This window comes from Fringilla coelebs (assembly GCF_963513975.1).
Source record: "Fringilla coelebs genome assembly, chromosome: 1".
NCBI classification, from domain to species: Eukaryota; Metazoa; Chordata; class Aves; order Passeriformes; family Fringillidae; genus Fringilla; species Fringilla coelebs.
In genome coordinates this window covers 61273939-61296869 of record NC_140028.1, presented here as the reverse complement: position 1 = coordinate 61296869, position 22931 = coordinate 61273939, and the positions used below count along the sequence as shown (strand labels likewise).

At 39.9% G+C, this 22931-nt stretch overlaps 1 protein-coding gene across 2 annotated transcripts in view; it reads right to left on the bottom strand.

Moving 5' to 3' along the window:
• CARMIL1 (capping protein regulator and myosin 1 linker 1) overlaps positions 1 to 22931 on the bottom strand; it is a 189093-nt gene that overhangs the window by 32544 nt on the left and 133618 nt on the right. For both annotated transcript variants that reach the window (XM_084207455.1, XM_084207456.1), the window contains exons 23-29: positions 22676 to 22769; positions 20848 to 20946; positions 19005 to 19133; positions 18618 to 18749; positions 14267 to 14442; positions 12199 to 12286; positions 9405 to 9554 (exon numbers count right to left, since the gene is read on the bottom strand). In XM_084207455.1, the coding sequence (XP_084063581.1) occupies positions 9405 to 9554; positions 12199 to 12286; positions 14267 to 14442; positions 18618 to 18749; positions 19005 to 19133; positions 20848 to 20946; positions 22676 to 22769 (868 nt within the window). The remainder of the gene's footprint in view (positions 1 to 9404; positions 9555 to 12198; positions 12287 to 14266; positions 14443 to 18617; positions 18750 to 19004; positions 19134 to 20847; positions 20947 to 22675; positions 22770 to 22931) is intronic.

Sequence of the window (22931 nt, the reverse complement as noted above, 5' to 3'; positions counted from 1 at the left end):
GGATGGCAAAAATCAAAAGCTGACCTATGCAGTGATGACACTAAAGTATGACACATGATTTAAATAATGCTGCTTGGTCAGACAGTCACGGGGCAGCAGGCAAGCCTAGGAGGGAGAGAAACACAATGAAAGGATTGGAAGATACCTACCCTGCAAAGCAGGACTGCTCACCACAGCATGGAATTAAGTGCTGATTGTATAGACACAAACTTCCCAGAGTATCTAAATACCATGGTATTGGAAATGACTCATAGATAAACTGTAGCAGATAAAACGATCAGCTTTGAGTGAAACCAACCTGACTTTTCTATCACTCTGTTCCTCTCTCATTTTTTTCTTTTTATTTTCTTTGATATCTGCATACTTGAACATTCTTTCACCTATTTAAGTGCTTTTGGTTTCAGATTAGTATTCCAGTCCTGCCACTACTGACCTCAAAAATGCACACTAACTTGATCTAACATGAGATACAATCTCACTGCAGAGATACATGCACCACTTTGTAATGAGGCATTAGCTGACCTGAATAACATCCAAAGAAAGTATGTTTTCCTCTAAGTTCTCCTTTAGTCTAACAGAAAGATGTTTTGAGAGGCAGCCTGATAGATTTATGAACAAGGCTGTGTGATGCAGCTGTCAATGACAGCAGTGATGAAACTTGATGACTTGGAAGCTGCCTTCTGACCTTTTGGCAGTATGCATGCTTGATTTTATTTATTTACTTAGTTTGAAGTTCCTATTCTGGTAACCCAGCTCATCCTAACCTACTTTTCCTTGATAAAATATAGCAAAGCCTATACTGACAGGCTGATGGTACTCTGTAACTGCCTGTCCTAACACAGACTTTATCTCCCCTCTTCCTTGTGAGGAACTATTCTTTATCCCTGCAATATGAAGTTGCAGAGCAAAACGTGGCAAGCCTCATGTTCTTGTGGGTGAAGCAAGAACCGTGAAGCACTCTTAGTGAGACAGACTCATGCTTGTGCTATTTTCAGTAGGCTCTCCAGATTTCAGAGTAAACAAGATTTCCCCAGACAACACAGATTAAGTACCTCATGCCAAGTTGTTCATCTGAGATGCTGAAAGAATCAAAAAAGCAGCAGAAAGGACCACACAACCCCTACAGAAAACTCCTCAGCCATTTGAGAAGGTCAGCTTGCAAGATGCTAATTGAATTGTCACACATCATGGCTGCAGAGAGATGTGTGCTACAGAAATAGCATTATCACAGGTTATTCTTATGCTGCTTGCTGTTGTGCCTCTGACAAAGGCTCCAGAGCAGAGATTTTGGCAAGAACTACTCCAAAGGAGCTCCTGCTGATCTACCAGGGAAATAACAAGAAGATGCTTATAAGCAGCAGCAGTGGGAAGATGATTCTGTATCTTTGTGCTGAACATCAACTGACTCCGTGGTCCTGCTGGCAAAAGGGATCACATGAGCGCTCCCTGACTCAACCTGTGCAAAAGGGCTTTGCCCTCATAACCTGTTAACTCTCCCTGAAGCAGGCAGGTGACTTCTGGGGTGATTCAGCTGCTGGCTGAATGGGCAAGCAAATGCAGGTAGGGACAGTCACCTCTGCCCCAAGTGGTGGCTGGGTGTCAGTCAGCAGGCTGTGAGAGCCTGTGACCAGCTGGTGCCTGCTGAGATGCCTGTGCTGGCAGCCTGGGCATTCAGATTCTTGCCTGCAGAGTGCAAATGGTTGGATTGAGCAGCCTGGAGTGGCACTACCCACAGACTGCCCAGCTGCACGTTGAAGACCTTTCTGTCACCACAGACAAACTTCTTAGTAGTAATTCCCTCTTAAAATGCCTGCAGGGAAGTTCAGCTCCTAAGACCAGTGTTTCAGTGAGTGATTTGGTACTGAGCTCTCCTCTCTATGTGGCTTTTTCATGGCACGTGAAGTAAACCAATGGAAACTCAGCATCAGTAAGACAATTACTGCCACAAAGGATGTAAGTGCCTTCTTGTTCCCAGCTGGGAACAAGTTAATTTTCTTCCTAGCATCTGGTAGTGCTGTGTTTTGGATTTAGCATGAGAACAGTGTTGATAACATGATGGTGCTTTTAAATGTTGCTGAGCAATGCTTACACTAAATCAAGGACTTCAGCTTCTCATGCAGCCCTGACAGCAAGGAGAGTTGGGGTGCACAAGAAGTTTGAGGGGGCAAAGCCAGGAGAGCTGACCCCAGCTGACCAAAGAGACATTTCAGACCATAGGGCATCATGCTCAGTTTATAAAGCTGGGGGGAATTGGCCAGGGGGTGGTGGCTGCTCATCAGGGTCTGGCTGAGCATCAGTGAGCAGGTGCTGAACAACTGCATCATGTCTCACTTGTTTTGTACATTTTTTCATCATTATTACTATACCCCCTTCCTTTTCTGCTCTACTTGTTTTTCTTCTCAAATCATGAGTTTTTTGCTTTTTTTCTGATTCTCTCACGCATCCCACTGCAGGGGAGGTGAGTGTGATGTTCAGCTGCCTGCCAGATGAAATCACAACAACTACACGCCCTCCTCTCCACCCCCAGCACAAATCTGGGTCTGCCAAGGCACCAGTACTGCAGGAAGACAAGTGCCTGGTACAGGTGTCCCCACCCAAACAGAACACCCAGCAGCTGCATTCCACAGTTCTTCCTATAACCTAGACAGAAAGCAAAGCAGTCTCCAAATTTATACTACATTTTTTTCTTAAACGTGAATGCAGCGCTGTTCAGCAGTTCAACACATTCTTCATTTACTTCATATTGCGCCAACAATGAACCCTAGATTATGAGAAACAGCTTTGAACTCTAAGAAATCTCAGCTGGTTTAGGAAAACAAACCTATCTATAAATTATCCATCACCTCCTTCCATTTAGAGGTCCAAGAAAAGACATTGAAAGCCAGGTTTCTTTTAGAGTGTTTCAGCTGGGAACATGTAACAGCCTGCACTCTGTAGTCTATACATGTATGAAGTATTGAATAAACATGGGTAAGGGCAGTGAGGATGCTGCAAAATTATATACAGAGGAAATCAGGAAGATAGGTAATGAATAATCACTATTAAAATTAAGGTATTCATAATTCTAATGAGGATAACACATAAATTGCAAATAAACAAGACATTCTGCAAAATGATCCCACTGATTCCCTTTGTATGGCGCTTTCTCAGCCACAGCACTGCATGTGTAAGGAAAGGCTTAAGGAGAGCTCTGGCACGGTGCTTTGCTCCTCCTGGTGATATTTCCATAAACTGTCCTAATTCAGGGTGAGTCAGAAATATGACTGGACTCCCACTGCAGTAGATTTGCTCACATGCCTGTTGAGCCTTTTCAGAAGCCAAGAACACTCTCCCATACCATAATGCCAGTTTCTAGCTTCCCACAGAGTGCTGGATTTACTGCACATCAAAGGCCCATTTCTGCTAATGCATACAAGAGAGAAACTCAAGTGTCACAATCAATTTAATCCAGCATTCATCCAGGCTGCTGCCTTCGCCCTCATCCCTGTCTGCTTGTTTCTGCCACTCAGGATTTGTTTTGTGGACTCAACCAGGGGACTAGTTGGTCTGTAAACTAACCTGGGAAAGAAATCCTCCATGAGAAGCTGAACTGTCAGTCGAACCAATTCTCACACCCGGTTTGTTGTGAGGCTGTGGGCAGGAAAGCGCGAGCTGTGTACGGGGGAAAGTGGAAGCGCTCATTTCAGCAAAAAGAAGACTTTCGCTGGATTAAGTCAGTCACAGAGCTGGAGCTTTATTTATAGTGCAGGAGAACATATAGCATCCAACAGGAAACTGGGTTTATTTGCAGTAGATGTTCAGTCTTTCATCCAAAAAGCTGAGTCTATGCTTGAGACAATTTTGTTGCAGGTAAATAGAGAGCAGCAAGAATCAGATGTGGTAGTAAGTCAGGGCATACCAGAGCATCTGTGCTTTGGTCTTCCTTCCTACAGCATCAGTGCACGTGGTCCTGAGCGTGCACCATGATCTCCTCATTCTGAGCAACCAAGAGGTTTCTGTTGTTTTAATTCAAACTTGCTGCTGATGGGAAGGGGGGCAGGGGTTGGGGCTGGGGCAGGGCAGAAAAGCTTTCAGGTGGTGCTTTATGAGTTTGGGGTGGGGGTTTTTTTGTTTGTTTATTTGTTTGTTTTCAATAATTTAATTCTTGATGAGTGCCATTTTTTCCTTTTCTCTGAAAACACTGAGGTCCATACATTCCTTGTCATTCAGAACACAAAAGGTCATAAATTTTCATGTGAATACAGGACTCACCTGCTAAATCTTTCACAATGGCTAGCCAGGAAAAACATACACCACCAATCTACAAGTGTTCTGCTATTTCTGCAAATTTTCTTCTCTACTTTACAGGTGAAATCTATTGTTCAATAAAGAACTTTAATATATTGCTAATTAGTTTGTTTTTTTAAAATGTTCTTCCATTGAAATCACAGAACAATTTCTGTAGTTAAAATTAGAAATAGATGAAAAATGGCTAGTACTCAATATTCATCACAGACAGTCCTTTCCCATTAGCCTCTAGCATTTTTTCAAACACAATTTACCATCCAAATTGAAATGCTTTAAAGAAGAGTTATAGGCAAACTTCTGTACTGCAACTTACAATTGCTTTACATGTTTCAAACAACTTCCTACCATACCTCTTCATAAAATAAATAACCTCTACTTTGCTCTAAAAACAATACTTATCCTGGCTGTATGCTTATTACTGCCTATAGTAATAAAGTTATATTGCTGAAAGAGATGTTTTAAAAAGATGGGCACATGGATTGTTAGTAAAAGAAAAGCTGTTTCTCTCAAAACGTCTTTAAAGAGTGTCTCGACTCTATTGAGCTCTATTTAGTACGCTACAAGCCAAAATAACATTCAAATAGCTAAAAAAAAAAAAAAGACTTAAGAAAATGACTGTTAAACACAATCTAACAAAGATACTGGTGGGGAATAAGCATTATTTTGTATTTCTTACTTCTGCAAAGTACTAATGCACATGACAACTAGAAGCATTATGCAAATGAAAATCAGATAGTACCTACTTACATGATCACACATACCAAGACACCTAATATTCAGTCTCAGTAAAAAAGGTGCATTATTTAAAGGTACTTTTAAAATGCATGCATGTGTCACATTCATCATATAGACAAAGGACAATTTAGACAAACCATACTATTTTATGAACTTAATTCATGATTGAGTCTAAGCTCTGAAAAGCAGGCCATGGGTTTTTCTTTCATCTGAGAAGAGCAAGTCATTTTCTGCAGAAAGATTTTTCTTTCCATCTTGGTTGCACACAACCTTTATCTAATGACTCATTACCATCAATGCAGCTCTAATCAAATGTAGACAACTAAGACAGCTGCAGATTAGGGAAGCATCAATTTACTGTAGTGCAGCTCAGGGAGATCAGAAACTCTTGGATGTGTAATGTTCCAGCAATCTCATCCTACGCTGGACCACTCAATTGCTCCCAGTGTTCTTCACAACTCATTTAACAGACTGGTAAATACTGGCATGACTGACAAGTCTTTCATATTAGGGGCTCTCAGGCCGCTGTTTAAGGCTGGATAAGAAACTTACCCTAAGCTGAAGCTAATAAGCGTTAACTGCAGAGTTTGGTATTTAGGAAATACTAATTCCCACAACAGAAAATACTAGGAATAACATGTAAGAGTCTATTTTTCAGTGATGCATTTCGTGAGCCCATTTGTGATATTTCATTTTGTCTTGTCTGTGTTGTTTATACGTATCTAAATTCCTTCACTGTCAGGGAAATCCTCCCAGCCACAGCCACTTGGCACTCTGCTTGAGAATAGGTGGGCAGGCTCTGAAATAGTGCCTGTCTGTCCCCTTCTTCACCAGCAATGGAGATTTCAGATCCTTTTGCTGCCAAAGTGTTCCAAACTTTTCTGTATTTGGCTTTCAATCCACACGTAAAAACATAGAGTCAAACATCTTATTACCAATACATCCTCCTCACTCCCAGCCATTCATATAGCTTCAGTGCTATACAATCTACCTACAACCATAGTCAAATGTGAATCCAGATCGAGTTTTTCCCCACATTGTTGAAATTCAGCTTCAAGGGAAGCTGGTAAATAACAACAGGAGGCCATATGGTTTACCCCAGCCAAAATACTGATGATAAATAGGCTTGATGAAGAAAACAAGAACGAAGATTTGATGAAGATAACGGGGGTTTGCAAAACAAATCCTGTTTTGCAAATGGGAAACAGCTTCCCCCAAAAGGTGGTCCAAGCTCAGTGCCTCTCCTTCATGACCAAAATCTCTTCCCAAAACATCTTGAAAGCCAGCTGGAGCAAGGCTGGGCTTAGAATAGGTGAGTTTTCTCTGGCAGCCCAGCAATATAATCAGCCTTATCCTACTTTCCAAATACTTTTGGATATAGGAGATTAGGTTCCTAAACAAGCACAATACCAAGCTGCAATTCAAGGTTTCAGGCTTGAGCTTTGCCTAACACACAGCCAGGTGCATCTAATCAAGAGGCTAAGAACTGCTTAAGGATTTCCAATGAGCAAGCAAGGCAGAGTCCTGGACTAATGCCGCTTTGGAAGTAATATCTAAATATCTATTTCGCATTTAAGATTTAAAATAATCAAAATAAATTAGGTTCCCAATTACAGTTCATAAAACCATATGCTTCTCTTTCTAGTAAAATCTCTCAGCAACATATCTGTGTCCTGCACTGATCAGCTCATAAAGCTTTCCTTGATGCCCCTTTCTTGTTTCCACACAAATACCTGTGTGACACTTAAAAGCTGCCACAAATAAGGTTATGTTTATCAAGAGAATATCTGAACTCTGTAGGATTTTCCCATAGCTAAAATGAATCACTTGGAAAGTGCTCTCTTTGAAGCTGCTAACTCCACAAAGAAGATGCATTCTTAAAGTGGTTTTAGTTGCAAGGAACTCAGTGCAAACACTAGCTCAGTAAAAATCCCTGGATCGCTCAGCCATTTGGAGCTGGGTCAATGTTAAAGCTCAACAAAGCCAAGTGCTAAGTCCTGCACATGGGTTAGGGCAATCCTTAGCACAAACACAGGCTGGGCAGAGATTGGACTGAGAGTAGCCCTGGGGAGAAGGACTTGGGGGTGTTTGTGGATGGGAAGTTCAACAAGACCTGACAACATGCACTCACATCCCAGAAAGCCGATTGTATCCTGGGCTGTATCAAAAACAGAGGGTACGGCAGGGTGAGGGAGGGGATTCAGCCCCTTCCTCTTATCTTGTGAGAGCCCATCTGGAGTGCTGTGTTCAAGCCCTGAGGCCCCCAGTTTAAGGACATGGACCTGCTGGAAAGAGTCCAGATGAGGCCATGAGGATGATCAGAGGGCTGGAGCACCTCTCCTATGAAGACAGGCTGAAGGAGCTGGGGTTGTTCAGCCTGGACAAGAGGAGGCTCCAGGGAGACCTTACAACAGTACCTAAAGGAGACCTGCAAAAATGCAGGACTTTTTACAAGGGCATGTAGTGATAGAAAAGGAGAAATGCCTTCAACTGAAAGAGGATGGATTTTGATAAGAATATTAGGAAGAAATTCTTTACTGTGAAGGTGATGAGGCACTGGAACGGGTTGCCCAGAGAAGTTGTGGATGCCCTGTCCCTGAAAGCCTCCAAGGCCAAACTAGATTATGCTCTGAGCGACCAGGTCTAATAGAAGATGTCCCTGTCCACAGAACATGATCTTCCATGTCCCTTCTGACCCAAACTATTCTATGAATTCATCTACTTATCTGTGTATTTTTACAGCAGCAAAAAACATCATTTGCGGTCAGGATGCAAAAAGCAGCTCCCAAATATGGATTACAGTTTTTAATAAATGGATTCTTTAGCACTGACTAAGATTACTGTCTCATGTTTATTTGATGCTTCATTCTCTTCAGAAATTAGATACTGATGAGAATCTGGGTCACAAAGGTATTTGAATCTCTGTGCAAGATGAGGGTGAATGAAGAGAATGAAGACATATAAACACTTCTGAAGATAAGTACAGTTAGCATCTAATGCATTTTTTAGAGAGTGTAATCAGCATCACATTTCCATTATTTTAATATGGCCAAAGTGAAAGATAACAGTGGAGTGATATGATGCTTTCATATAACCATGGTGATATGAGATAAAGACAGGAACTATTTTTTACATTTCCAGTATTACTATCCTTAACAGGCTACAAGAATAAATTTAAAGGCAGAGTGTGGGGTGTCAAAACAAGCCTTTAGTTTAGTTTTTTATATATGAAGCCAGCATACAAAAACTAACTTACAGGTACAGTGTTCAGATGCCACATATTTTACTGGGATGTCCCTCCCATAGGAACTAGGGCTCAAAATGATTACTGAATGTTAGCCACAGAAAGCTTCTGGAACGTGATAGTACAAGTGATGAACTAGATGATGTAATCAACTCCACAAACCTCACAGGGATTTGTGATGCTCAGACAAATATTGTCTCAAACCAGCTCTCAGTGAAACAGGAGATTTGGAAGGGAGAGAGAACTTATTTTTAAGCTGGTATTTGCAATGAAGGCGTGCTTTTGTTTTACAGATAAATGAAACCAACAGATAGCTGCTGGAGACAGCAGCAGCCCTGCTGCTCCTCCTGTGCTGTCTGACTCTGCAGTACGGTTATTCACGGAGCTGGATCAACAAACCTTCTACAAAAAGCTGCAATCAGTTTTTCTGCCATCTTAGCTTCTGGTGAAAGCACAAGGCCAAGGAATCAGGTAGGAAGGTAGAGCAGAGAGCTCATCCCTTGCAGGAGTGACCTATTAGACTGACTAATTTGTAATAGAGAAACACTTCCCTGAAGTTCCTGTCTGCAGTAAAGCTCGCCCACAGACTGAGAAGGGCGAAGGGGAATTTGAGATTGAGAACAGTTATATTTGCAATCATGTTCACATCTTGTAAGGATGATGATATGGCAAACAGCCATCTTTATAATAAAGTCACACATAAATCAACTTCCATTCATAGTCAGAAACATAACTTTAAGGCAAAAATATTTTCTGTCACAGGTGAAAGACGCCTAATTAGAAGAAAGACAAAGGCAGAAAGCAGCATGTTGTCAAAGGATGGTGTAGTCCAATTTATTACCTCAGCTGAAGCTCTGTGAAACTGTGCCCCATGAAAGAGGTGTTTACTGTACTTGCAGTGTATGCAAGGGAAAGGGCCTTGAACAGGCACAAGGAAAGAAGTGAAGAAAAGGGAAAAGCTTTTCTTCTGTTGAAGATGCAGTCCAGGCAAATTCTTCCAAGCTAACATTTACTTCTTCTAGAAGCTAATTCCTAACTTCAGTTTCCTGATACCACAAATTTGCTCAATGATACTCTGAAAAGCATCTTCCCTTGTTACCTGTGTGCTTAACCACACAAGCTGTGCCATGTGTCTTACCATACAAGTGTCCAGATCCTCCAAACGCTCTATCTCTGTCAACTCCTCAACCGTGATCATGGAGCGTTTCGTGGGCTTTTCTTCAGCTAACTCAATCTCCAGTGATTCTTGCTGTGGAAGTGGTTTGCCACGTCTGGTCAAATGGTCAGCCTAGAGATAAAAACAGGAACACACCAGTCAAACTTAAAAAAGACAAAGAGAACCCAACCAGAAAGTTTATAGAATTTCAGTGATCAGAAATCCTGGAAGACCAAGTACAAAAGGAAAGCTCAGTTATGTTGGTTAGTCCTCACACTGGGTTTGTCTTATAAAGAAAATAAAAGTGTGGAAGGGAAGCTTTTTCTTGATTTTTTTTTTTTAATTAACAAAGACAGGTACAATATCAGCCAATATAATTTCCATAATTATTCAATGGCCAAAATTTTATAATCTGCTATTCACAAAAAACCCACAGTTTTAAATACCTCAGTTCTGTTACACTGAAGAAATAGATAGGGAAAAGCTGTGATTAACAGTAAAATCTGTTTTTAGACCTGCATAACAAAAACTGCTACTAGGACCACAAGAATGTTATAGAAACCACCCTGGGTTGTATTTGGAATGGAGTGGGCTCATGATGTCATGAAAATGATGAAATATTTTCTAGCTCTTTTGATAACTGAAGAGAATATTAAACAAACATCTGCTAAAAGCAAATATTTGAAGATCAGCTGTCCCAAACCAGTTGGTCACAGAAATCTTCAAAGAGGCAGCTAGGAAGAGCTGTAGTCCACTGCTTCACATCAGCACAACACGGCACAACCAGTGGATTGCTGTTTTTTTAACCATCAAAAGAGGTCAACAGATGACCTGAGTTAATTATAGCTCATTTAGTCTGGTGTCTGCTTAGGAAAAGCAACTGGAGAGCTGCTATGAATTTATCTTCAAGCACACTAAAATAGCTGCAATAATAATTAATGCTAATCGTTGTCTCATTAGGCAAACTGAGGTCTTGTCAAACAAGGTTTAGTTTTCAAAGTTGCCTCAAACACTGCTATGCCAATGCAACAAACACAGACATTTGTGGGTGGCTGAATTAGTAGAACATGACACTCCAATTTAAGGAGCTGGCTGAGAACTGCATCAGTGCATTTAATCTTTGCTGTACAAAGAAGTAGCTGCCAGCTCTCAGATTGCAGCTGTCAGTTGAAGATTAACCGTGTCAAATTAGACAGAAGTTTCTCTAGCAGCATTTTTGAGATCAGTACTCCTCAAGGTTTTCATCAGTGCTATACCATCTCAAAGACCCTAGAGCTAAGAGAAACACAGCAGAGTTAAATGGTGAAAGGGACATGTTAGTTGGCCAAAATGGATCACAAAGCAAATCAACCTGACCCCAAATGTACAGTCATTCCTTAGAAACCAAGAGCAGTAGCAGTGGCAATTAGCTGATTTCACAATCCTGAAAAGCAACAGGTATCCAGAAGCCTTTAGTGGGAGGGAGGTCTAGCAAACTTTGTCCTAAAAATGAGCTGCCACTGAAACTCTGACAAAAGGAAGGAATTCTTGGCTATGTAAATACAAGGAATGAGGAATATCAGGAGAAAATTTAATTCCTGGGGACTGTGTTGGTTAAAACACTTAAATAGTCTGTATGGTTCTGAAAACCACAATTTCAAAAGTGACTTCTTCAACAGCTGGAAAAATTGCAGAGGATTTTCAGTGAAGTGACTCAAAGGCTGGAGAAAATGATGTACTGTGCAGGAACTTGGGCATGTCCAGGTTGTGCAATACCACTGGACAGACAGAGCCCATTCCATCTGAGCCTCCTCCAGGACAAACTGGAGCTCATTCATGTGGTCTCTCCCACAGCAAGCTGCTGCTGCTGCATAGCTCCAGATACCAGAGGCTGTACCTTTACACAATGCTGCTCTGTATTACAAAGATGCATGCTCAAGTAACTCTGTCTTCCATTAAAAAAAAGGGGGGAGGAGGGGCAGAAAGAGCAATTTGTTTTATGCATGTGAGGACTTTCACAGAGAAGAAATAAAGAGAATATATAGTTCCCTTATCTTGGTGAGAAAAGCATCTAAAGAAAAATCATGACTGCAAGTTGAAGCCAGAGAAATTTCAATTAGAACTGAAGAGTAACTTTAATCAGAACAACCACCCACTAAGTTCTTTAAAAAGAGTACTGGATTGTCCTTACAAAGCCTCGTTACATTAGAAGTAAAAAAGATTTTCTGTGGATACACAGTTGTTTATTTCTTCTGCTCTTGATGAGGCAAGTACCTCTATAATAAATATTTGTGCCTCCCAAAAGCTCAGGACCTTCAAGTAAGAGTGCCTCCCCTCCTACCTTCCAACTTATTTCTCTTCAAACTTTACACCTCCATTTCTGAGATCACCTCAAAATGTACTCATTCAGGGAACAAGGTCTCAGTAGTACCTGAGGAATTCTAAAGAATGAAACCTTACCTCTCATTTCATGAGCAACCAAGCCTTATACTCTCACCTTGATTAATACTAGGACTGCTCTGAACTAACAACTCAATACTGCATTCTGATGGCATTTTTAGTTCTAGATCTGACAACAGCTCAAAAGATAATAGGACAAGTATATGACACATCTCTTCCAAGGTTGCATCTTTCTTACAGCAAGAGCCCCAAAATTATATTTCAAAAGATGTCAGGATGTCAACGAAAATAAGACCAATTTCAAAATAGAGCTGTCAAAGGAGAAACTGAACAAGTTATGAATATAAATGGCATTGTTGAGATCTGACATATTATATATCAACCAAGAAAAACTCACCAGTTTGTGGTGGCAATGGGAAAGTGCATCCAGGATTTCATCTACAACTCGGTCAGACAGGAAAGAAGCCACTGTCAGCTTTACTTCACTGTGTGAGGATTAAAAATGAGAGAACTTCTTAATTCACACAGGAGATTTTCGTCTCTATTACACATTCAACAGTGTGACGATTATCCACCGTGCTGTCATTTTATTTGAAGTAAAACATTAGAGGGTGTCAGGATACATGACTGCAGGTTTCAGAAATAAACTCATGAATCACACAATAAACACAGGAGCCTCTGTACCATATTTAACCTGCTTCTCACAGTTTTCCATGAGATGAAATGAAAACATCTGGGTAAGAGAGCTGAATAAAAATAAGAAGTGAAACTCAGAGAGGAATAGTCCACCACTAAAATCAGACAAACACACACCCCAGAAGAATGGGATTAGGACAGTGCTGCCTATAGAATACTACTCCACTGAACAACTACAATCCATTCATTTCCTCAATTCCTTTTTGTGTTGATCAGCTGGTAAGGACAAGTGTACAGAGTTGTTTCTTCAGCCCATGCCATCACAACTTTGCTTCCTCTTTTGCTCCAGGTAACAACTTTCTGTCTTTAGAACTTCAGTCAGCCATTTTTCCACAGCACAGACATTTGTGGAACACCACCACACCTGCAGACAGGTTTCCCCAGTAACTCCCTCTCAAGGAAACATGTACCTTGAATCGCTCCCCTGGGGTCCCATCTTTGGTGACAGCACCAAATGCTCTGGCTGTGGAGGGCAGCTGATGTGGAGCCAACAAGCACGACTGCCTGAGAGCAGCCCAAAGCTCCACCTCTGCTGCCTCTGCTTTCAACACCAACTCCTTCAACTGGCATTTGCCAGCAAGTGACATGATTTTGGTTTATGGATTTTACATGTGGACTGAGCTGTATTGGATTAACAAAGCTATTTCTATCTGGGGCTAGCATTACTGCTGCAGAGAGCCTGGAGGAAAAGGTAAGGAATTCATTGGAAGGGCAATGCAATTCAGAGGGAGGTAGAATGGTGGCCAAGCCATAGTGGAAAAAGAATGGGAGTGAAGGAATCTCCCTCAGCTACCAAAATTAATTTCCAATAATATAAGGCAGGAAAGATCACAGTGTGGTACCCTCACCCCACTGACAGTTCCAGCTTCTACAAGTGGAAGAGGCAGTATTATTGTCCTGGGGCCAAGATTTATTTGATAGGACTGAAGTGAAGAAAACTTACTCCCTGAACCATTTTAAACACTCTGAAGGTATAGCTAAAGTCTTTAACAGCTTTTACTGCCTATTTTGTACTGTGCAAAACTGTTTCCTTCCTCCTGAAAGGTTTTAACATCTCAATGCAAAATGTCATGCTTTTCAAGCATCAGGGCAGGAAGGAACTGAAAAGGTTTAAGTACAGGTTAATCACATTATACTGTGTAAATATATTCCCTGGTATACATTCAATATGAACAAAAAGCACTAAAAGGTCAGGTAAAAGCCTCTTTGTTTTTTTTTACAGGACAAACTAAGAGTTATTTAGGGCAATGGTTTCTGCTCCAGGTTTGTGGTTTGAATATCCAAGTTTCCATTTCTAAGTACTTTTTTTTTCAGTACATTTTTCAAGTCTGTTGTGCACAGCTCCCACACAAAGTCTTAAGGTGATTGCTACAGCTATAAGACAAGACCAAATGCAACAACAGACAAAGCAGTGCTACCACTGAAAGCAAATAGTTTAAGTTCCTTCTATTACATTAATCCAGTGCTACATGAGAAAATAAAGCTTTTTTAAAAAGGATCAGTCATGAAAATGTTATTGGCATACCACAAACCAAATTTTTCACTAAATAAGAGAACATGCATTCATGATCTTAGTTAACATCCCTAAAGATTCCAAATATATGAATCTAAATTCCCAGACCTGTAGGACAATTTCCTGCTCTTTGAATGCCCCAATATACTTTCTTGTGAGCCACAAAAGCATTCCAAAATTCTTCTACTACACAAACACACATACGCACAACCCAAAATCCAGATTCCAATTTTGTTAGATTAGCCTCCTAAAGTACCTAATTTTATTGAGGATATCAATTCCAGACTGCTCCAAGAGGACATTTTTTACAAAAGTGCGTGGGATGGAAATCTTCTCAGTGCTGGCCTCAATGAGGTCCTCACGGATGCGAGCCTTCTTCATTACGTTTGGGCAAAGGTTTTCTGCTGCATCCACCATAGACTCAAGGAGTGTCTGCAGCACAGTAAGCAAAAAATAACATTAGATACTGGTATTCACTTTAGCTGGGGGGTGACAGCATTATTCTGTCGAATATGACACTTTTAGACTTGTAGTTTTTACAATTCTTCTTCCTGCTTTCCAATCTATTTTGCATCCAGCTGCAATATAAGACATTTTACAAAATATAGCTTTGAGAATCAAAACACTTGTTCTGAAAATGACCCACGACTGTACTTGTTTGCCTTTTCAAATATGAAACATTTACATCTCTGTGTGTTGAACTGTCAGAACAAATTAGCTTCCCTTGTGCACCCACCACTGCAGTGGATGCTCTGCTGCAGCTGCCTTCCCTCTAAACTGTGCCCTGAATCACCAATTTTCATCAGTGCTCCAGACCTGCCAATTTGTAAGAAGCATCAGTAAATGAGGAAGAGAGATCCTGAGAACTCAGCAGGCTGTAGATGGCTGGAATATACCAGCTGAATATTAAGAAGTAGCTACAAGCATGATCTGCAGTTGGCATGCAAACCTTTATACGGCTCTCATTTATATACATATAAATTTACAGCAAACTTTAGATATAGCCAACAATTTTTTATTCACAGAGAATCACAGAATGGGTGAAAGCTTGGGAGGGACCACTGAAGGTCACTTAGTCTGACCTCCTTGCTGCAGGCTTCCCTACAGCACATGGCACAGAATTGTGTGCAGACAGTTTTCAAGTATCTCCAGTGAGGGAGACTCCACACCCTCTTCAGGCAGCCTGTTGCAGTGCATGGCCACCCACACAGGAAAAATCCAAAGGAAGTGGGGAAAAAAAAAGAACAGGGCAGAGCCCCGTTTACTGAAAAGGGCCAACTTGTCTCCAATAAGACTGAGGGTTGATAACCAAACAGAAAAAGGTACTTACAAATAATAAAATAAAAGAAACATTTCCTTGGAATGGTAAGCCTAGATCTTACCTAAGCATTTGTAAATTGTACAAAAATAAGAATTGCACCCCTTGAAAATGCTATTGATTTCCTTTTTCTTCTCAATCCCATACTACAGGTGAGTGACTGCAAATTCAACTCCATTGTATCAGTTTTTTTTCTCTTCGCAAAGAGGGCTTTACCATAACTAGTCCTTATGCAGACAACGAGCAAGAAAAAAACACCATTGCTGCATAAAAATTTCAGTGATTCAAAGCAGCATCTTTCAGTCTGTAGCTTTTACAGTCTGGAAAAAGCCGACAAAGCAACACAAAGCGGCCATAGTATACAGGAATATCCAATTTTTGCAACATTGGATTTAGAGTTATAAGGGACAACTACCATTACAGCTAATAATACATCTTGTTGCTGGGTTCTCAAGATGCCCTTTAGGAACTCTTCCCACACTCCCTCCTTCAGTGCTCGAGCAGATTCTGGGGCAGTATGACTAATGAAGAGACTTTCAAGCCTCTGTGGCTATATCCCCATGGCAGATGAAGAACTTGAATGTTAGAGAACACTGAGCCAAGTAAACTACTAATGAGAGCTCCTGACATATCCATTTTTTCCATAGCATCTATTCATTGGTGCAGTTGTGTAGTTTATTGTGAAAAAATTCCCTGGCCTCTCAAGACTTACTGATGTATCACAATCATAAAAGTGATAGGCTTGCTATGCTGAATTACAATTGCAGTCTAAGCAGGGTCTTTCAAAATGGATCATGTGAAAAAATGCTCTGAGAAGGCATCACTGGGATGTAGCAGGAAAAATCAGACCTTTCCTGAAATTTCCCAAATTAATTTTTACTCAAAAAATTGGAGAGAATGTGCAATTTAAGTCAAATAGAGTTTGGATCTTATCTTTAACTGACGGCTCCACAATTTCTTTGCTGGTGGATTTTAGCTGTTGATTTCACGTGACCATTATCTATAGAAGGTATCTACAGAAACCTTTCTCACCTCCTAATCCCTTGCCCAAATCTTTCACTGATGGAAAGCCATAGCTACCGATATTGACGGCGAAATGTGCACATTTCAGTCACAGGGCTGCAAGTACCACTCACCAGGTGAAAGAAAAGAACAAAGGACTACCCACAGTTAAAGAATCTTAACATTCAGGAGAAAGATACAGTGAGGAAAAGGACTGAAGAATGATGATATCAAAGTAAAAAATGGAACAGGTGATGGAGCCAACTAACTCTTTGCTCCAGGACAAAATTTAGGAAGAATATTTTGAGTATTTCTGTCATTACAAAACAACCGTGTTTGTATAGGTTCCACTTATCTTGCTTATTTTCCCTTGGGCCTTTGCTGACTGAATAATGCATCTCCAGGTTCTGTGTGTCCACAGTGACACCAGCAGGAGAAGAAAAAGGCAAGGGTCTTACTATAATTTCTCCTCTGGTAAACCCAACTCATTCCAATATATTGTTTTTCCTTACTCTAAACTCCTTACTTCACCCCTCTGCCTTTCCTTGAGTTAAAAAAAAAAGGAAAAAAAAATCTCTTATTTATTTAAAATATATTCATTGCCTTTAACCAATTTCCAAACTTTTTTAAAATCACACTCCGGTTGCTATGGAAACAAAAAATCAAAACTCCTTTTACAGCACACAGGATTTTTTTTTTCCCCCCAACAATTACAAAAAGAATTGTCCTTATGTGAGCTCCCTTATCTATCTTTACAAATAATAAACTGCTTATGATGTTTTGAATTGACCTAAACAACTAGGGGGGAAAAATAATTCTAATCCATGTCCAACAGTTCTTCCTCCATGCATAGAACTTAAAAGAAAATGCTTCCACCTTAAGTGAAAATTAATAAAAATGAGTGCTGGAGTATACAAAAAGCATTATGACTTCACAGTTTTTTGTAAGTCACTTAATGTGAATGCCACACAGATGGAAAGTAAATGTAAAAGTTAGAATGGCTGAGTTAAAGCGCCTTGTGTTGTAAATGCGTAAAAGCGTAAATGGAAAACACATTAAATCAGGAACATTCCAAATGCTGAAGAGGTGCTTTTTTTTCACCCTCTATAAGATTCTCCAAGATGAACTTAAGTGCATAAGCCCAGCATGAAGGGCTGACCTGACTACTCTTGCCCCAATAATACCCCAGAGGTTCCACTGGGAAGAATCTTATGGATAAACCATGTCTGCAGAAATCTTCACCTTATTTCATATAATGGGGAAAGGGAGAAACATACTAAAAATAGAGCTCTATTTTCCTCCTCATTAACTTTTTAATTTCAAAACCATAATTAGTAATATGGCATTATTATTGTTCTTCATTATATTCCCACTGACTGAAGCATTTTCATGTTTCAATTGAAAGATCAAAGAATCTGAAGATGAAGGTTGTAAAGTGTTTAAATACTGCAGAACACAGACAAAGCAGCTCAGTCACAAACAGAAGTTGATCTGAGCTGCCCCAGAGCCATATTTTTAAATGCATCAGCTTCCATATACATCCCAACTGTTGTAAAAATTTCTCCACCTTGCCTTCTTCCTGGACTGATACCTTTGCACATGCTGTATGGATGGCTCTTTGCTTGTTACACAGGAAGAGCAAACATAACTGAAGGTGCAAGTTTCTGAGCAGGAGCTGGCTGAGCACACAGGTGAGAACATTGACAGATCAATGACATCTATTTCAAGAGCTGAGGTTTGGCAGGCAACTTGTGAGAAGATTTCCTGAAAAGCTGCCTGTACCAGTTTTTTGGGCACTCTCAATACCTACAAGTTAACAGTAAAGTGGAAATTCTTCATCAGGTTCAAAAATGACCACTCAGGAAAAAAAATCTGCCATGGTGCCTATAAAAAAGCAGCTTTCACTACTGGGACTCCTTAACTACTGAGCACTTTCCTCCAGGGCATGAGGCTTCTTAGAGTGCTTGAGAAATGCCTTTATAAAAGGCTGAAGGAGCAATTGATCAGTCTTCCCCTTCTGGCAGATGAGAAAATATGATAATAAACAGTATATGCTCCTTCTGCCCACTGAAAACACTAAAGCAACTTTTTATTTTATTCCAACTGGGAAAAAAATCCAAATTACACAGCCCTAAGTCATAAGAAACTAACAGTGGAAAGAGAGCTAGCTTACATATAAATCTACTGAGAAGAAAATTGAAGTGTAGTACATTTGCATTTAGCAACAGAAAATCTCAGATTTAGTTATTTCTGCATGTGAGAGATGGTAACACATCTATACACAGACCTTAAGTTGCTCATCCACTACCCTTGTGACTTCTCCAGCCATGGATTCAAGTGTCTCTTGGATTGGATTGGAGAGTAAACCATTTGCTCCTGCCCAAGAAGCTCCACCGAGGTGATACAGGTTTGGTAAGAGCTGCAAGACAGAAGAGTACCTTCAGAAAATAGGCTCATCACTGTCTTCAAACCAGGACAAACATCAGGAAATCTCTTTGGCTAAAACAAAGTCTTGATAAATTAGAATTATCTTACCACTTTAAATACTACCTGTTCATCTGAAGAAAATCCTCTCTTGTGACACATACTATTATTTTCACTGCCCAAAAAGAGAAAAGGTGCAAGCACACACAGAACTGCTCTCAGCACTGCCAGCAGGCTGGGAAAGGCTTACTGTTTTGGAGTTCTTAGCATCCCGCATCAGCCGCTCCGCACATTTGACATCCTCCTGTACAGCATCCACACCACAGTTTCTTAAAGAGTTGAGATGATCTTGCACTTTTACACATATTCTGTCAATCATCTATCGAACAAAAGAAATACAAAAGATAAAACATCAGAATGTTGGTCAAACACGACCTTAATCCAGTCCAGGTTGAAAATCAATTGTAGCATGATGAGATTTGCAGTGACAATATAACAACCTGGAAAGGCATGATAACACCTTGGCAGTATGTCAATACTATTGAAGGAAAGCACTACATCTCATAAAGACACCCCTAAGCATTGCAAAATAAATAAAACCTTACCATCAGGAAAAATAAATGCTGTGGAATATTTCCCCCACAGGAGCCTCCAGGATAACTGCAAGTAATCAACAAGTTATCCTATTTAAGCGTTACTCTGGTTTTTGGATCAAATTTAATGCTGGAAATGTTTTTGATATACCTAAGACTATAGTCTAAAGGTCTCTGCATTGTTAAAAAGTTCAGACAGTAAAAGCAAGCTCTGTTCATTCAATAAATACTAACACTGATTTCTCCTGTCTAAGCAAAATGCAACTGTGCAGGCTTCTGCAGTATTCTTTTTAAATGTAAATATTCCTAGTTGCAAGGGAATTAAAAGTATCAAAGCAGAAGTTTCCATCAGACATTTCACAGTGGGATAAATTGAACTTAATCTGTACCCGCAAGACAGTTCACTCAACACGCTGCAAATGCAGGGCAGGTGGTATATCTGTATCTTACAAGACAAACCACTAAGAATGCCTGACACATAGTCAGCTTTGATTAAGATATATGAGGCAGGGAGATATAATAGTTAAAAGTCTTTATCAGCCCACTTAGCATACATCAGAACCGGCTATTTGACATTTTGAAGCAACATCTGAGCGCACGCACCATCATATAAAGCCTACAGTTCCAGCAACTTATATCATTAGCAATGAGAACTGAAATAATTTCACAGCATGCTCCTTTTCAGATCCACATGAATCTTTCTCTTCAAAGAGTTTTGGGTGGGTATTTTTTTTACAAGTACAAAAAGCTAATTAATTATTAGACAGTAGAAAGTCTCATTGGGACATCTGGACAGAAAAAAGTTACACTCTGGGAATAATAATGCAATTCTATCATACTAGAGAGTCTTTTTCAGCTCTCTTTTAAAACTCTCTTTAAAATCCATCCATATTGTACACAATTTAGTACAGAAATAAGTAACTTTATTTCAAAGTAACAATAAATTACATTTCCTGAAACTTGATGTGTATGTGGTGTTGGAGAAAAGCACAACTAAAACCAACAGCCTATAAAAAAATCTAAACTTATTTTATATAGAGATTATTTATTTGGGGGGAAAAAGTGGCATTAGAACAGAAAAATTACTAAAATAGAACAACTGCTCTTGCAGTTTTTAGTGCCAGTATATCTCCATATACCATTTTCTCCCTCAAGAGGTTAGAGTACAATTTCAGGTTCCAGTAACAAAACACTGTCCCATTAAATTTTAACAACACAGGTAGAGCATGAGCAAACCAAACTGTTCCTGGTTTCAACAGTAGTTTACTTGGTAACACCTTGAGTCTTTCTCTACATGTACAGAAGACCTTCATCTCACACATGCTTTGCTTCCAAATACATTGTCATTGACAATTATTATTTCTTGGGAAACAGTATCACCCACGAGACAGATACACAACCCACAGTATAACACACGAGAACTTTTTTCTCAGAATGAGAGAACATCCTCCCCAAGCAGATTTTAGGCACTGAGGTGTCCATGAAGTATCAAATTCTCACCTGCTGAGTGGTGCTAGTGACGATGCCTTGCTGCAGCCGATATGCTTGCTCCTGTAGGTACTTCCTGGTCTCATGGTTACGAAGCAAGTAGTTTTCTATCTAAAAAAAAAAAAAAAAAAAGGCAGAAAAAAGTCAGATATTAGGAAACTGATTTAAGTCTTCACAATGTAATTTGTTTTCACTTTTGTGCTTTCAATTTTTCAATTCTGCTGTGCCAGAATTGGGGACTGACAAGAAAAGCTGCCTAATTATTTCTTTATCACCTGCAAACTTTATTTTGTGAGCCTCAGTGCTTAATAACCTCATGGGCAAACACAAATACACTCACAAACTAGTGAAACATGGTTAAAAATTGTGTTTTTGCCAATATTTTCTGAAAGAGTATTCTATTTTGAACAATTTAGCAAGCAATGCTGACAAATGATTAAATCCTCGTTTGAGAAATATTTGAAGGGACTCTTAACTGTTAGGTGTTGTAGAGATCATGATGAATCAAGATATTTGGTTCATTTCTTTTAGATGTCTTTGGCCTGCTGCAAAGGCACAGATTTGAATAGCAGTATGTCTGAAGAGAAAAGAGACACCAGAGCTCGAGTGGGTGGTGGCTGTGTCCGTCAGTCAGTCAGTGCAGTTGTCCCGGCACCAGGCTCAGTCCATGCACCCCCACCTGCAGGGAATCACCCGTGTGGTGTTCACTGCACCACTCCTGACACTGGCACCTTTTCTAGGAGGTAACTTCTTCATGTTGTGTGAAGAAAGCCTAAACCACACGCTAAAACAAACTCAGGGTCTAACAGTTTTAGCAGCCTTGATATGAATAAAAGGAAATGCTCTTTGCACGTAGCGCCTCATTAACACACAGAATTTAAATCCCCATGGCCAGAAGCTTCCCAGTATTTTTTTCAGAAATGCACCTACCAGTCTAGATGTGAACCAGGCCAATTATATTAAATGAGATGTAAGAAATATGTCCATCCCCCATGAATCAGATTTTTAAAAGCAGAATTGAGAGAATTTTCATCCATCAAAGAAAAAAAATAACTACCAGCACTTCTCCCTGTTATACTCAAATTACTAAAAACAAGGATCATAGACATTTGCCTTTTATCACAGTTACCTGTAAGAACTATTTATAACGTTTTTATGGCCTTGCCTGGCTGAAGGGAAACTGCTCATTAAAGAGATGTGAAATGTATGCTTCCTGATTGAGCAGGAGGCTTGTTTGGAGCTCACAAGATTCACCATATTAAAACTCAGCTGGGAGTTTTATAACTCAGGCAAGTGGAACACCACAGATACTGTCAACACCTTCTCATCCAAAAGAACATGCCGGTGCAGTTGCTTACTTAGGGCAACACAGTGTGTGAATTTTATATGTACAATATAAAACACAGGCAGTAAATGTTTTCATCCTCCCTCAAACTGAAGATCACCCTTTGTCTTGTACAGAGCTGACTGCACTTTTTATGCCAATATAAAAAGCGTGCCCCAGTAATTCTAAACATTTGGTAATACTCACAGGCACATATGTAACAAACATGCAGTTTCTAACCCTCTCTTCATAGTCAGGCACACGGTAACACCAGGTGTAGTTTGCATTTTTTTAGTTATGATATTCTGACACTACACCACAGCATTTCATCAGCCTTCAGTCCCAGCATTCTGTGGAATAAAAAGCTCTTGCAGCACTTGATTACCATGTGTATGTCTGTGCAAACCAAACAATCCTTGAATCCAGCACAGAATTCTTATTCAGCCAAGCATGAAGCTTGGCATGAAGCATATTTTTGCTGGTTTTATTTCTGTTCATTGGTGGCATATGCAGTACCTTTTGCAGCGCCTCTTCTGTTTTCTCAGGGTTTGTTTTGAGTGCTTGGGAGGCATCATTCATCGGTATAGGCATGAATCTCAATGTATAGTTCCTAAAGAAAAAACCAAAATTTGATGGTGAAAGTTAATCTATTACTGTATCTCCTTATTATCACTGTACTTTTTTATGAAAAAATAACTTAGAAGGAAGCATCCAGCTTGTCTATGGAAAGTACTAAGAAGGTATTTTTCACATTTTTAAACACAATAGCTGG